Raw genomic sequence first — 14,827 nt, 5'->3', positions numbered from 1 at the left:
TTTTAAGATAATTATGCCTTCATACTCACTGAACTTTGCAGGTATTGTGCCAAAATGCTTTTAATGGCCTCTTAAGAGCAACAGGGTTATATTCAAGGAGTTTTTCTGTGATTGGAAGGACAAGACAAGAGCTGCTCTGAATCCATAAAATGAACTTCCGGCTTTGTGGATTAATGGAATTTAAAGCTGATGGTTTTGCTGTTAATCAACATTTATGCTGTTACCGCCCTGACAAGTCATCCTCTGAAGTAATAGTCCAAGTGATCTGTGAAAATGATGTTCACATTTTCATAAAAGCATGGAAGTTGGTGCACTTTTACAATTTGAGGTCTTGAATATTTTCAGAAATTGAGAAAAATTGCCCTGTGGCGGCTGCACCATATCTCCTGAACAAAACACTGTAACACAGAAAATGTGATGTCTGGCAATATACCTATATTTTTCAAGTAAATCTTTATGTTTGTCACAGAAGGAGTAAGTTTCAAAATTCTAGAAAAGATGTTACTATGAAGTCTAGTCTAGATTCTTACAATGTCTTTAAATTGACCTCTAACTATTCACCTGAACAGTTTATGATGCTGTGTATGGCATTATTATAATCCCTGACCATTAAAGCACCAGATTAGTCATCACCTTATCCTCTTTGGTTCAGGAGATATAACTTTCATGTATGCCAAAAGGTAAAGTACCATTTTTACCATGTCTCCATATCTGAAAATGTGTTGGACTCTAGACTGCAAAGGTGTGCCAAGTCTTATTAGAAAACGCAAACATATCACCTCAAATTTGGCACAAGACGACCGGAAATTATGGTAGTGGTCTAACTTTGAACAAACAGCCACAAATGACCCGACAAAAAAAAAAAAAAAGAAAGAATCAGAAATTTTATTTGAGCTCATGGAGCAAAGATTTGGACACTTTTGGTCCCACAGCCCAGGGTCCATGTAGACAATGGTGTGATGGATGAAGTGGAAATAAAAATGGCTGAATGACTTGATATTTGCTACAGCTGCTCATAGTTGCACAATCATTCACACAGTCATAGCGGAAAGCAGTAATTACTGTTATGAGACAGAAAGACAAGTTCAGCTCAGTAAAGGATTTAAAGGTCGAGTCTGCGATTCTTGGATGAAGTAAGCGGTCACTGTGTGAAGTTTCTGAATCTGGTTTGCATATGAAGACATTTCCTTGGAGCAAACTTTGTGGGGACATCACCAAAAGAATAACCACAACTTTTTACCAGAGACCTGAAATTTTTGTAAGAGAAAAGATATTTGAACATATTTAAATAACTTGCATGAGCCAGATTAAAAGCTGATTCATTCTTTCTATATCCACATATCTGCATGGGGTGAGATAATGTAAATTTTGTCATTTACCCAAGTCTGCCAGGATTCCTCTGCAAACCTCCAAAATTTGGGACTGTGCTGGATGCTCATCAGAAATGTTAAGAGGAGAGACTGCGTAAGGAGATTCTCCATCATCCACATCTTCATAATTCATCATTAGAGGCCTTATAACTGAAGTAGTTGCTGCATCATTTTGGAGCCCAAACACAATGTAAAGTCCTAAGTTCTCCAGATATCCTGTGCTATGTCCACCCACTGTGCTCGCTACACCTCAGGAATAATCACATTGACACAGTGCTACAGTCCAGTTTGGAAACAGCTGCTAAATCCAGTAAAAACTGCAAAGTCACACCTTTTCAGTGACATAGAGTTCATTATAGGGGCCAATGTGACTGTCTGCATAGCTACCTGACTTGTATCTGTTGTAGTATGAATAGAACTGCAAGCTCTCAAAGTCAAAATCTGCCATGCAAAACCTCATATTGACCTTACAGAGCTTTGGCTGTGCATGAACATTGGATTTTTTTCCCTACCCCACACACACAGAGCAGAGTATTAGAATAGAATCGCTGACTCTACCTTTAACGATTGTTTGAACAATTCTTGCTTGTTCTCTACAAAACATAGATTTTTCATTGCAACAAAAATAAATTAAACATGAGTACAACCAGTAAGGCATCAGGCAGATGCAGAATAAATATCGGATGTGTACACTTAGTCAATGGCATATCAAGGCTAGTTTATCTCAGAGGTAGAAAATGTCCATGATAAGACGACAACTGAAGTTGTTCCGTACATTTTAAGCTAGTGTAGATAAACCATGAAAAGGACTGTCATCCTTTACACCAAGCAGTTTTCCTCTTCTCAGTTTAAATGGTTTCGCACAACATAACAGGTGGAAACGTCGGCTAAAACTGCCTAAATTTATGAACATTCTTATAATATACTTGCATAAACATGTTTACACAACTCAGATAAGCACTTGCTATTAAGGCAATAACTTTGATGGACTGCAATACAGAAGAACAGTACTCAATGTGGATGGTAAGACTGGGTTACAGACATCATCAGAACCAGCCTGGATCACAGTAGAGGCTGTGCAAATGTGTGTGATCTGCAGCTCGGGGGGGTCACCACAGTGTCGGGAAATCTATGTGGGTGAAGCCGGGGTCCTTCCTCAGCTCCCAGTATGTGCTGTTGTTCACCCAGGTGTCGTCCTTGGACTTTCTGCAGAGACACAAAAAAGTCAGACAGCATGAGAGACAAGCTCCATATAACACTGCAAAGAGCTCAGACACTTTCCCATATGTGACTTTCATGGTGACAGACGGATGAGCCTCGACATTCAGGCTACCTGAAGAATTTCGGTTGATGTGTCGCGTTGTTCTCCTCCAGGACTCTCCGTCTGTCTCTCTGCAGCTGTTCAAGCCTCTGCTTCTGCTCCTCTGCAGCCTCCATGCTTCCCTCCTCCAGCAACCTGCCACATTCATTATGCAAACATCATCAAACATTCATCTTCTATATTCAAATCCAATCTTCACCCCTGGTTTTAGGTTTTGAGTCATCAGTGTGAGAGTAACAGAACTGCGTAGAAATCGGAAAACGCATAACTCGTGAGATAAAAGGCTTGAAGTGGTGTCATTTTTTACTTTGATTGCAAAATGGCGACGCTTCCTTTTTTCAGTGGCGCCTCAGGGCAGCAGCGTTTAGTTTACAGACTTTCAGATCCTAAAAATGTGAGCTAAACATAGCTTGATGAATCTGAAAGCATCTGAACTTGCCTGCTATTCTTATCATGAATATTGACGCAGGCTATTTTTGTGCTATTTTGATCACAACGAAGTGTGCACTTTTCCAGATAGCATGTCAAGATAAAATCGCTGAGATCCATCATGTCAGATTATAAAAGGTGCGTTGCTCAGATACTCTCTGGCAGTGAGCTGATGTTTTTTTTGTCAATTTTCTACTTTATCCAACCTTTTGTCCCTACTTAATAACTGTGTTTCTCATTTACATTTGGGAAAATAGGACAGTACTTAAGCTCCCACTTCAATCACTGATTAAACTCCTAAAACTCATCTCCTTTTATTTCATGAAAATTCAAGTTTTTACCATTACATTTATTCCTCATGCCTTGAAATAGCTTATAGCTTTGCACCTTTTCCTCCTTTAATATGCATGAATCTAATATCCCTACCTCTTTCTCATTCACTTGCCCCTAGAGTTTCACATTTATTTCAGATTTAGTGTAACTGAAACTGATCAGATTAATCGGATTTACCATTAATGAATGTAATCTAGATGTTGACTAACGGTATCTGAGGTTTAGTTTGTTGCTTCTGGTTGTTTGTAGGAGTCATTCCTCCGAGTTTCTTAAACAGCTGCAGCATCAGACAACCGCAGGATCCATATGAACGTCTCTAAATGGAGAAAGTTGCATGCATTGATGCACGTGGAACAACAGCAGTAACTTCATTAATCACTGACATGGAGGCACGATCGATCAAGATCTAACAGCAGGTCACACAGTCACAGTTTATTAGCTGCAGGTAAATCATTATTTACATAGTAGCCATTCTCATGCGGAGTCCTGAGCGCCACTACAGCTGTTGGGATATTTTTATTTTACTGCTGGTAATGTAGTACTTAGATTATCATCACACGAGGACAACATTTTCAGCATTTAGAAAATCACAAATAAACTATATTATTAGCTGATGGGTGTTGTACAGTGATGCTGAGAGGAAATCAAAAGAAAATGTTAAATTTATTGGGTTTTTCTGTGTCATTTTTTAAGGTTCTCCACTTTGAGATGAGAAATTGTGTTTAATTGAATAGTTATTAGTTAATTAATAATTGACAGATGAATTTCCTGTTAGTTTTGATTCAGTCTTCATCCATACGTATCATACATCTGACATGTATGACACATGTAACAGCATTGCTCTCTTTCTCACTGTGGTAGGTTTGTCCGAATGAAGAAATGACTTTGACAGCAATGTTATGCATCCCACTTCTGAAAAGGGCTGAAAACTTCTCTACACTACACTATAGCATGTTGTTTTATTGGATTTAAGCAAACTTGTTTAAACAGGAAACCAGCACTGAACAAAAAAAGATTTAAAAAGCTCCACGCTGCAAGTTAGCAGGATTGGTTCATCAGATTTGTTGCATATGAAACCCCAAAAATCTGAACTCGTGTTTGTGGGACTCTTATTAACACACTGCAGGTTCAAGGTTGACAGATTAGGAATGATAAAAACATGACATGGACATGCCAACAAAAAAACACCTAAATTTTCATTGGCGAGTGCCTTTAAGTGCATGTAAATACACTAACAGGTTTTGTTTTCCTCTCACCTTTGGTCTACTCGTAGTCGGGTATCTGTTGGTGGTAGCAGCAGTTTAAGGGAAGGTTCCAACTCATTCAGCTCAATCGCAAACTTTGTAAAACCGTAGTACTGCTCATGGTCCACTGGCATTGCATCTACATTGAACACAAACAACGTCAGCTGCAGCAGGCACACAAATACACACATTATAGAAGCATTTTTCATGTGGAAGATGCTTGTCGTACTTGCTCTCCAGATGCATTTAGCTGAAGGCGGGTCTCCACAGAAAACTGCTTCGTGCCACTTTCCAAAGAGCTTGTGGATGACCTTTCCTTTATTATCTGTGATCGCTCCCTCTATCTCATTCACACTTGAGTTCCAGTATTTGGCCTGTGAGAAAACAAGAGCAGTATAGAAGAGTAGGTGAGCATGCTGAGATCATGATGATGCCCTTTTGCCGTCAGCAGATGTTGCTGTTGCGTCAACAATTCTGATCCCCGGCTGCTGTGCATAATGAGAGTGCAGGATGCATAATGAGCTCTGACATGTCTGACGTGCTGTCCTGCACAGCTTCAGGTAGTCTTTCAAGTGGCTTACGCTAAAGCAATTAACCTTCTCCTCTTGGCAACAGCCTCCATATATCAGACGCTAAAAACGTGCAGGGGTTCTTGCTGGTATGCAGGTGAAGAGCAACCTCTGTGTAGGAGCGGTGGGGACTAATGAAGGGAAAACAGCATTTATTGTGAGAAAACTCCCTGCAGGGTCATAGAGAAATATCTACTGAGACAAACATACAGTGAAACAGAGGATATATTTCAATTTTTATCATGTATGCATCACTATATTTTACAGTTTTGATCATTTTTGACTTTAGGTCACGGTGAATTCTACATCACGAAAGCTGAAGAAATCATACTTTCTTTCAGAAATGATACATTTTGTGATCCAGCATAGTTATCTTCAGTGAAAATCTGCTTATTCCTTCGACTATTTGTGTTATAGATTACTTTGAGTATATGAAAAATGTAAGACGTTGACTGAAAATGCATTACAAATTCATCAGGTGTTGTGAAAAATACAGCAACAGTCAAAGGTCAAATCCTCTGCAGAACTACAAATCAATTCAAAGCATGGAGAGCATAAAAGACGCAGCTGCACTTCAAACCGCCTTTGTGTTTTAACAACCTAAGTAGTTTCTTTTTTTGCTCCGATACCATGTTTACTCACTGTGGGCACAATTTTCACTACAATCTAAAGTACTGCACCTGTGTGGAAACAGCACGATCACGGCTAGCAGGAGAGAAAACTCAAAAATGACTTTTGTGCAGAAAAACAAAATTGTAATGACTAATAAAATGCCCAAAAAGAAATCTTCAGTGAAGAAAAAAACAAAATGTAATTTCTTTACTTGTTTTACCAAAAATTTAAAAAAATATATTGACTCAATACCCACAAGTGTTATGATCATTTGAAAAAAAATATGACTTTATATACTATAGACTGTACATCTTTATTAATTTCCTTGCTTTTTCCTATCTGCTGTGGGTAATCCCAGTCTGTCCCTGAATCTCTGTTGGTTGATGCTGAGTCAGACATGACCTATCAATTGTAGCGAGGAGCACGGATTTTTTTTTCTTTTTTTTACAGAATCTGATGCAAACAGTTTGCTTTAGCTGTTTCTCAAAATGTCACATGTAGAATAAAATGATCAATGATTGATGATATATCATGATTTTAAGCTTAGATTTGTTTAATATTCCAGACAGAACTGCACACTGCTCACAATAAGTTCAAAGACCAACTGGAGGTAAAAAAAAAAAAATCTGCTCATTCTTTCTGTTTTAACAGCTCGTGGTTCTGATAAATTGTGCAGATTGGTGAATTTATTTAGAGATAGTGGGCCTCTAAAGCCTGCTGGTGAACTTTGTGGCTCAGAGGGTTATGTATAAATGAAGTTGCAGGGTAACTTTTTATATTCTATATCATTTTCCACTAAGCTTGGGAAAACACCTAATCATTGTTACTCTACTGAATGTGTTTTTGTTGTTTTCTGTAGAGTTGTTTGGCTGCCTGTGTAAATAGATCAAATAGTAAGTAATATAATTCAAAATATACATATATAAATAATATTAAGATGCTGCAATATCTTTCAGTTTGTCATCATACTTTAGTGCAGCTGTAAGACTGAATTCTATGTTGCACTAAATCGGTCTTTGAAAGTCTTAAATTTAACTCTGTGATGGTTTTAAATCGATTTTACGCCTGTTTGAAGAGCAGATTCCCATTAAGAGGTAGAAAAACTTGCATGGAAGTGTCTTAAGGAATTACACGTCCCTCGTTTATGTTTGGAAAATATAGATGGGTGACATAAAAAAGGAAAAGCCTCCCCACTGAGGGTACGTGGTGGCTCTGTTCTGCTGTGAGGGTGTTTTGATGGCATGGTTTGGGAACACTTGTCCCTTCAGGGAACATGGGGTCACTGATGACTTTGATAAATATGAAAAGGATGTGAATCATATGCTATGGCCTTCACACTCAGCACTTCTCAAACCATTTTAACACCTGTAGAAGAGTTGGACTGACGTGTGAAACAGCCACCACAATCATCATCAACACACCAAATGAGAGGATATCTTTTAGAAAACTGGTGTTCAGTCAATCCAGTAGAGTTCTGGAGACTTGAAGAATCAATGCAAAGGTCACACTGAAGCTGTTCATGTTGTTTTTTTTAGGAGCGAGTAGAATAGAATAGAATTGACGCTGCTAAACTGCCTTTTGTTAGCCTAGCCATGCTACACCCATGTTTCTGACGGCACAAGGGTCTAGGGAAGCTCGACAGGGAGGCAGGCGGGCTAAAAGGTTGTCTATCAAATCCCTCTGCAGCAATTGGGTAGGTATACAACCAATCGACGCAACGAATAGGCTGACGTAGTTCCGAGAGCACCGGCGGATTGTGGCTAAGTTCCATTAGCTTCGCAACCAGCGGAGCCGCGGAGCCAACTGGTATATTAAGGATTTGCCATATCCCGTCGGCATAAGTCCAAATACGTCTTTCTTCTCAATGAAACACTTAAGTGCCGTCCTTTGTTTATCTTTCAAGTTGAATTTTAGCTTCAAATCTTTAAGGGCTGTGGCCAAAGCCGAGTCGAAAGATAACTGTTTATTGTGCACTGGTTGTTTCTGTCAGAATCGTCGCGCCTCTGTCGTCACTTCGTTACGCCCGCCTTCTGACTCTGCACTTCATGGTGATTGGTCCGGCCAGTTTTAGGAGAATCCAGCCTCGAGCCTTATGGAGGGTAACTAGACCCACCCTGGCAGAGAATTAAATTCGTTGCCGTGGGTTGTCTAGCGCGGCTAAGTTAGCCTTTTGTTGCTGTGTAACAATCACAATAAAGATCTATTCTATTGTAGTCTATTTTTATTCTATTCTTGCTTTAATTTACCAAATGTCTGTAAGTATTTCTCATTCTGATTCATGTTTTATGTCAACAGTCATGGCTCATTGCCATAATTGCTCATGCTTATATCGTTTTCCTTTTTTGTGAATGAGTGCAGCAGACTGTGAAAGCACAATAGCTGCTGGTAAGAAAAAAATGTGATCAAGACTTCAGTCACTGCTGAAAAAGCCTTTTGTAAAGCCAAAAACAATGAAGATTTTTTTTAAAATCTCAGAGGAAATCTTGTCACAGGTTCCACAGGTTACCCCAAAAAACATGTTTTACCATATAAAATTCAGCTTTACAAGCCAAATTTACATTTAAAAAAATGAACCAAGTTGTTGTACATGGAAATTCATGAGGCTTCAACATACATTGGCGTTTTGATTATTGTGTAAATGGGCCCACTTCTCTCAAAGAAATCTCTGTTTTTCAAAGAAAGAATGACTTTTGCATTGCAGCACATTGTTTGTGGTGGTAATGAAGGTTGGATGGATGGTTATATCCCTGCATACAGATGTAGCATTTTTATTTTTTGCTTTCTCGCCTCACCTTAACAAAAGTGATCTTGCACTGACAAACATCACTGTTGGAGTTTCTGATGGATATTTCCCCATAGTGCTCGATCCAGCGCTGCCCACTGAGGATGTTGTGGATGCAGGACGTCACCTTGTTCCACTCGTAGTGGTCTCCACATCTGGAGCGGGGAATCGGAACAATAACGCAAAGATTTTATCTGTAACTGTATGTTTTTCTGTCACAAAGATGTCTGTAATTGTTGTCTACAGCCAGTTACACTACAGGTCAAAAGTTTGGAAGCAATATCAAATTTGTACAAAAAAGGATAACTGGTATAGTTTGCAACAAAATAAGCATGATTATTTTAAAAAGAGTCACTCATCAGAATACATTTTTACTATAATTATCAGGTATTTGTATCTGTACTCTTGCTTAATAACTTAGCTGTTTCTTTCAGTGGTTGTTATAGAAATATAGACACAGTGAAGGTTTACTAGGATTTCTGTATGAAATCACTCGAAAGTCAAATAGCTGCAGTGAATAATGCAAACTATAATTTGTTTTTTTACTTTTGTACTGAAGTTGTGACACTTGCAAATCTTCTCAACTCTAAAACTAAGCCCTTATTTTCTTTGAACTTTTACTCAGCAATTGCCTGGTAACATTCATGTATATGTGGAGATAAACTTAGGAAAATTATGCAAATAAATGAAAAGCAAAGCCATCCCAAAAATCCATAGAGTTCATGCTGGTGTTTAAGAAAGACATTGTGAACAGAAACTTGAAGCTGCTTCCAAATGTTCGGCCTGTAGTGTATGCTTCTTGTTGCTTAGCTGCCAACAACTTTTTTTAGCAGATTTTTTAACCTTGTTCCTAAAAACCTCAAATAATAAAGTATAATTTGTATTTCAAAAATAGTCTAAACTAATATCAGTTTTGCATTGAGCAACACTGCATGGAGGTTGTGTAATGCTGGCAAGCCCGGGCGTCTGTCCAGCGCTGGTGTACATGAGGCTGAAGAGACTCACCCTGGCAGAGTGACATGAGTGGTACCCACAGGAACGATCTCCATGGACTTTCCCCAGAACTTGTTCTTACACCTCACGTCTGCAGAATCAGGCAGAGAAAAGCAGCAGTCCAAATTAGCATTTATACTGCTCAACCAGCTGCTATTGTGATATTTGCAGGCTTTGACAATAGATTTGCAAATGTATTTATTTTCCAGTACCTTGCCAGAACACAAAGTTTTTGGACTCTGCATGGCAAGCTGAGATTGGTGGGTGATGGCTGACCTGGTGTTGTAAAGGAGAACAAACATATTGGTTCGTTTATATGGCTATATGTAAAATTGCTGCTTTACTCATTTCAGAGGAAAGACTCAAACAGCTGGAAGCAACAAACTAATCTTCAGCTCCTGCCAATGTTTGGTTTGAGAATCATTAATCTGATGGCTACAAACTCTGTCCTCACGGCAATAAAGTCTGATTTGTATGCTCATTTCAGTTTGTGATAGATGTGAAATTGTAGGCTGAAGTGAAAAAGAGATGTTTTCTAATTTTAGCAGAAAACTGTGTCAATTATGCAATGTTTCTGGTGCATATTGGTGCTGAAATGTGGGGGAAAAAAACTCAAATCGCTTCACACAACTTAAATTATTTGCTTGTCTTGGCCTACAAGACAAGAGCTGACTTAACTTGACTATTCATTAATGAAATCAGCCATTGTTTTGTGCTAAAATTACTCAGAAATGTCACAAGGTCCAACAAAGTGTGCATTCAGACAGACAAAAGAGTGCATGTCAGAAAGGGGCTATATAGTCCTTTATATTGCCTTGCTTTTTTAAAGGTGCCATACAAACAAACCTGCCTCACCTTAAATTGACTCGGTGAGTAAATTCAGTGCAATCAATCATTTAAATTAGACAGAACACTGTGATTGCTTTACTGTTGATCAATTCAAACACCAAAACTCCTGCATACCTGCTCTGCAACAAATCGAAAGCCTTTATCTGGCCGGTCACATTCGTACGTCTCTCCTAGGACGGGATTAAAAGGCTTTCCTCCGGTTCTGTAGTAGCTGGACGCGTAGCCGGATACAACAAACGTAGCCATATAAATCTAGAAAAACCGAAAAAGGGAAACAAGTACAGCAAATAGCTCATTGTTATTACAGAATAATGAGTTATATGGGCAAATATCCATGTTAGTGCCTTCACATTAATGCTTCATAATGAATGCCACATCCCATTTTGATTCTCCTCAGTTCAAATTTCTTATCCTGTTTGCTGTAATGAACAGAGAAACTGTCTGTCTGAATCCTCCTCCAACATCGAGCCAAGAGAGTGCTGGTAATTACTCCACCTCATTATGAGAGGCCACAGACTGGAGCTTTCACTGTCCCTGCAGTGGTAGATGGATGTCTGATCTGATCTATTTTATTGGTATTTATTGAGTTTATTTATGGATTTCGGTTTTTTTTACAGAGGTTTCGCTTTTTATCCCCCACACGACTCCCTTTGTATCACTTATTTGTCTGCTTGTGTTGTTTTACAGCGAGCCGCTGCCAACAAATTGCCCCTTGTGGGACTAATAAAGTTGTTTCTGTTTGTACCGCATCGACATCAACCGCTTTCCATTTCACTTTTTCTCATTCATGTTCCTGTTTCCTGTGTGACTCCTCGGGCTGCATCTCGACACCTCCCACGCAAAATGAGCAAATTTTAACCAAGGAAATGACTTGAAGGTTGGTCAGCACAAACGTCAAAGCCGAAAAGAACGGAAAGCTGTCTGAATCATGCCTTCTTCCTGCTGAAAATCTCAAAGGTGGATCAGAATTTCTTCCGCGTAAAGCTTAATGAGCCGGGCTGGTACAAGCTTTAGCTCTAGATAAACCCTCTGACAGGAGACTGCCTGACTCCTTGGTGTAGAGGGAGGCAACAGCTCTCTTTGATAGTCACTTAAGTCAGTCTCAGCTTACTGTAATTGCCACGTCTATGCTTGAAATACACGCTTTATTCTCTTTTGTACTGGTGACCTTTGCTTTGACTGCATAGTTTTGGGAAAGTACACTAGGGTGACCATATTCTGTTTCTCTGAAAAGAGGACACACTTCCAGCTTGCGCGTGAAAAATTTTCAGTCCCCCCACCCCCACCCCCACCCCCACCCCCCCATTTTTAGGGGTTTTCCATGGGTTAGGGGGCTTTCTGTGCTTCAAACTCAGTTCAACAGATATTCTGAATTCCCCAGAAAAGAACACTTTACCTGAATATACAGAAAAATAGCCCAAAAAACTCAAACAGTTGCTTTATAAATAATATATTTATTAATTTAAAGCAATTCTCCTAAACAATATAATCAGTCACATACAAATATGGCATGCTCTAGTCTTTAATAATTATTGACTCAAGTTGTGTAGGAACACATGTATTCAGATGTTTAACAAAATAAGAAATAATCATCTCTAAGTCTGACACTTACACCTTAGTTAGGAAAAGTGACGTAGAGTACCATTCTTCAAAATAACCTCCCAATTATCAATTATGTAAAAATAGAAATAATGCCTCAAAATATTAAACAAAAAGAAAAAAAGAGAGGTAGCCTATTCTTCAATGTTCAGTTAGCCCATTCTTCAAAATAATGTGTCTAATGGCAAATGAAAAAAATATAGAAATAATGCCTCAAGTCAACAGTCTTTTTTTCCTTCTTTCTCCTTTTCTTATTAGCTACAGAGACATAAGTCCCAGCTTTGCAGACTGTACATTCTGCCTCCCATTTGACACGACCTGGACGAAAACAGGGGTACTTTTTTTCGCATTTCATCAGTGAAATGACATTTGCGTTTCGCTATTTTCTTTCGGTTCGAGTGTTCTCTCGCAGTGGCCTATCTGCCTGTCAGCCTGCGAGGAGTGAGTGAGTGTGGAGCGTTCCGGGGTTCGGCTCAAACTCCGCCTCTCAGAGCGTGTTTCCAAAGGAACCATTCAAAGTGAATGATAAATACACTGGTCTGTGACGCGCTCAAGCTAGGCAAGATCAAAAACCCGGACATTTGAAGGACTTTATAAACGCCGGCCGGACAGCCTCTCAAAAGAGGACATGTCCGGGCAAAAGAGGACGTATGGTCACCCTAAAGTACACTTACACCTACACTTTCTAGCTGGGAGTTAAACGAGATGCAGTAAATATGAAGCAGGAAACAACACACAATTAAGTCCTTTTCAGACATGGGATACATAAAATTTCTGCTTCACTATTCAGTCATAGGTCGCTTTTAGAATTACTGTTCCACATGGTTACATTCAAACAGAGCCGCCACAGTGACGGAAAGAGACACAACACATGCATTTGTTGTTTATTCAACACTGGACGGTACATTTATAATTTCTAAACACTAACAACTCTATTCATGCGTGAATAAAAATATCTTGACAGATGTGATGATGCAGCAAATGATTAAACCGCAGCGGATAAACTGTGACCTTGTGTGAGACACTGTGACCTGCTGTTAGATCCTGATCGATCCTTTATCCATGTTGGGGATTATTTATAATTCAGAATAATTAATGAAGTAACTGCTGTTGCTTCACATGTGTAAATGTGCATAATTCAGTTGGTTTGGAGGCGCTCATATGGATCTGCTGCCGTCGGATGCTGTAGATATTTAATAAACTCTGAGGAAAGACTACTACAAACATCTGGAAGCAATTAACTAAACCTAATCTCCTGTTAATGTTTTGACATAAACGTTACATTTATTGTGGTGTATCTTGTTATTATGGATGCTTAATATCATCTTTATCACAGTAAAGCCTCAGTTTTTGCAGTCCGTGATGTTTTTGGACCAATATTAGGGCTGAAATGTGGGAAAAGCTTCCTCAAATTGCTTCTGTTAACGTGATGGCATACTGTCTCGCTTACATAGATGTTCAAGTTCCACATGGCTGCATTTAGACTGAATCACCACAGAGACAGAGAGAACCACAGTACACGCTGTACTACACTCTGACTGCACAGCACATCAAATAATGCATAATACAGACAAATGCAATAATAAACAAAAGACGGATTCTAAACCAAAAACTAGGAGTAATACTCTTAGAGTAACACTCATGTGAACCATGCTGCGGTCTGATGCTGCAGGTATTTAATAAATTCAGAGGAAAGACTCCTAAAAACAGCTCGAGGCAACAAACTAAACTTCAGCTCCGTTTTAGATTACATCCATTTTAAGTGAATCTGAGCGGTTAGTCTCTGTTTTCATTGAAGTGAAGTTTTTGTGGACATTTCAGTTTGTAGTGAACAGTTTTGAAATTATAGAGCAAAATAATTAGGATTATTTTTCATGAATTTGGCAGTCAAATATACATTTTGCTCTGTGTGATGTTTTTAGATCAACATTGTTTCTGGAAAAAAAAAAGTGTATCGCTTGTGCATGCCTTTAATGTTAATGTGACTGCATACAGTTTAGACTTGTGCCGTGCTAAAAGTGATACAGAAAGGTCATTAGATCTGACCTAGTAAGGCTGCTGTTGTGACTTTTTCAGAAAAGTGAGCAGGATGCTTAATCAGACGTGAGGCTGATACACTGAGATACCGTCAAATTGATGGAAAAGAGTCAGTGTCTGAAAACGACTTTAGTTTAAGTCAGTATACAATTAGTGACGGGAAAAGTGTTGCACTGGCTGTCCAAAGTTTATAGAAAGTGTTTCTATAGGGATTAAACAAACAGTATACTATGTCAGTTAGCGAGCTTTAAACTTGTTGGCAGACTTTTTGATAAAATTGGGCAAAGCTACATTAGCTTATTTCCACTGTATGCAGTGTTTATGGTCAGCTAAGCTTACCGTCACCTGGCTATAGTGTCATATTTAGTGAATAATTGCAATATTAGGTGAATAATTTTCACATCTAACTGCAAGAACAAGCATGCTGAATTATTCCTTTAACACTGTAAAGATGCCAAGTTTCTTTTTGCTTCCCCTTTGTTTCATTTGAACTCAACATATCACACAAACAGACAGTACAAACACCTGGGCTGAGATGTGACGAATAGTTTGCACTCACTGCTACCTACAAAAAAAAAATCTAAGTCTCTTTCATAAAACTCCTGTCAAGGCTGTCACATTAGTTCCAACAAGAGCAACTGCTTTCCTCAGAAGAGACCCACTGAGTCCTGAAAGCAAACAAGCGCTCT

The 14,827-nt window shown here is 38.9% G+C and overlaps 1 protein-coding gene across 4 annotated transcripts in view; it reads right to left on the bottom strand.

Moving 5' to 3' along the window:
• Positions 1–869: 869 nt before the first annotated feature.
• osbpl3b (oxysterol binding protein-like 3b) overlaps positions 870–14,827 on the bottom strand; it is a 58,473-nt gene continuing 44,515 nt past the window's right edge. For all 4 annotated transcript variants that reach the window (XM_022194488.2, XM_022194486.2, XM_051957040.1 and 1 more), the window contains 8 exons: positions 10,617–10,754; positions 9,866–9,929; positions 9,666–9,744; positions 8,671–8,815; positions 4,927–5,071; positions 4,710–4,836; positions 2,704–2,826; positions 870–2,576 (listed from right to left, as the gene is read on the bottom strand). In XM_022194488.2, coding sequence (XP_022050180.2) covers positions 2,480–2,576; positions 2,704–2,826; positions 4,710–4,836; positions 4,927–5,071; positions 8,671–8,815; positions 9,666–9,744; positions 9,866–9,929; positions 10,617–10,754 — 918 coding nt within the window. In that variant the 3' untranslated portion in view covers positions 870–2,479. The remainder of the gene's footprint in view (positions 2,577–2,703; positions 2,827–4,709; positions 4,837–4,926; positions 5,072–8,670; positions 8,816–9,665; positions 9,745–9,865; positions 9,930–10,616; positions 10,755–14,827) is intronic.

The sequence above is a fragment of the Acanthochromis polyacanthus genome, chromosome 12 (genome assembly GCF_021347895.1).
Source record: "Acanthochromis polyacanthus isolate Apoly-LR-REF ecotype Palm Island chromosome 12, KAUST_Apoly_ChrSc, whole genome shotgun sequence".
NCBI lineage: Eukaryota > Metazoa > Chordata > Actinopteri > Pomacentridae > Acanthochromis > Acanthochromis polyacanthus.
The sequence above is the reverse complement of the archived record's forward strand: the minus strand, read 5'-3'. Positions and strand labels throughout refer to the sequence as shown.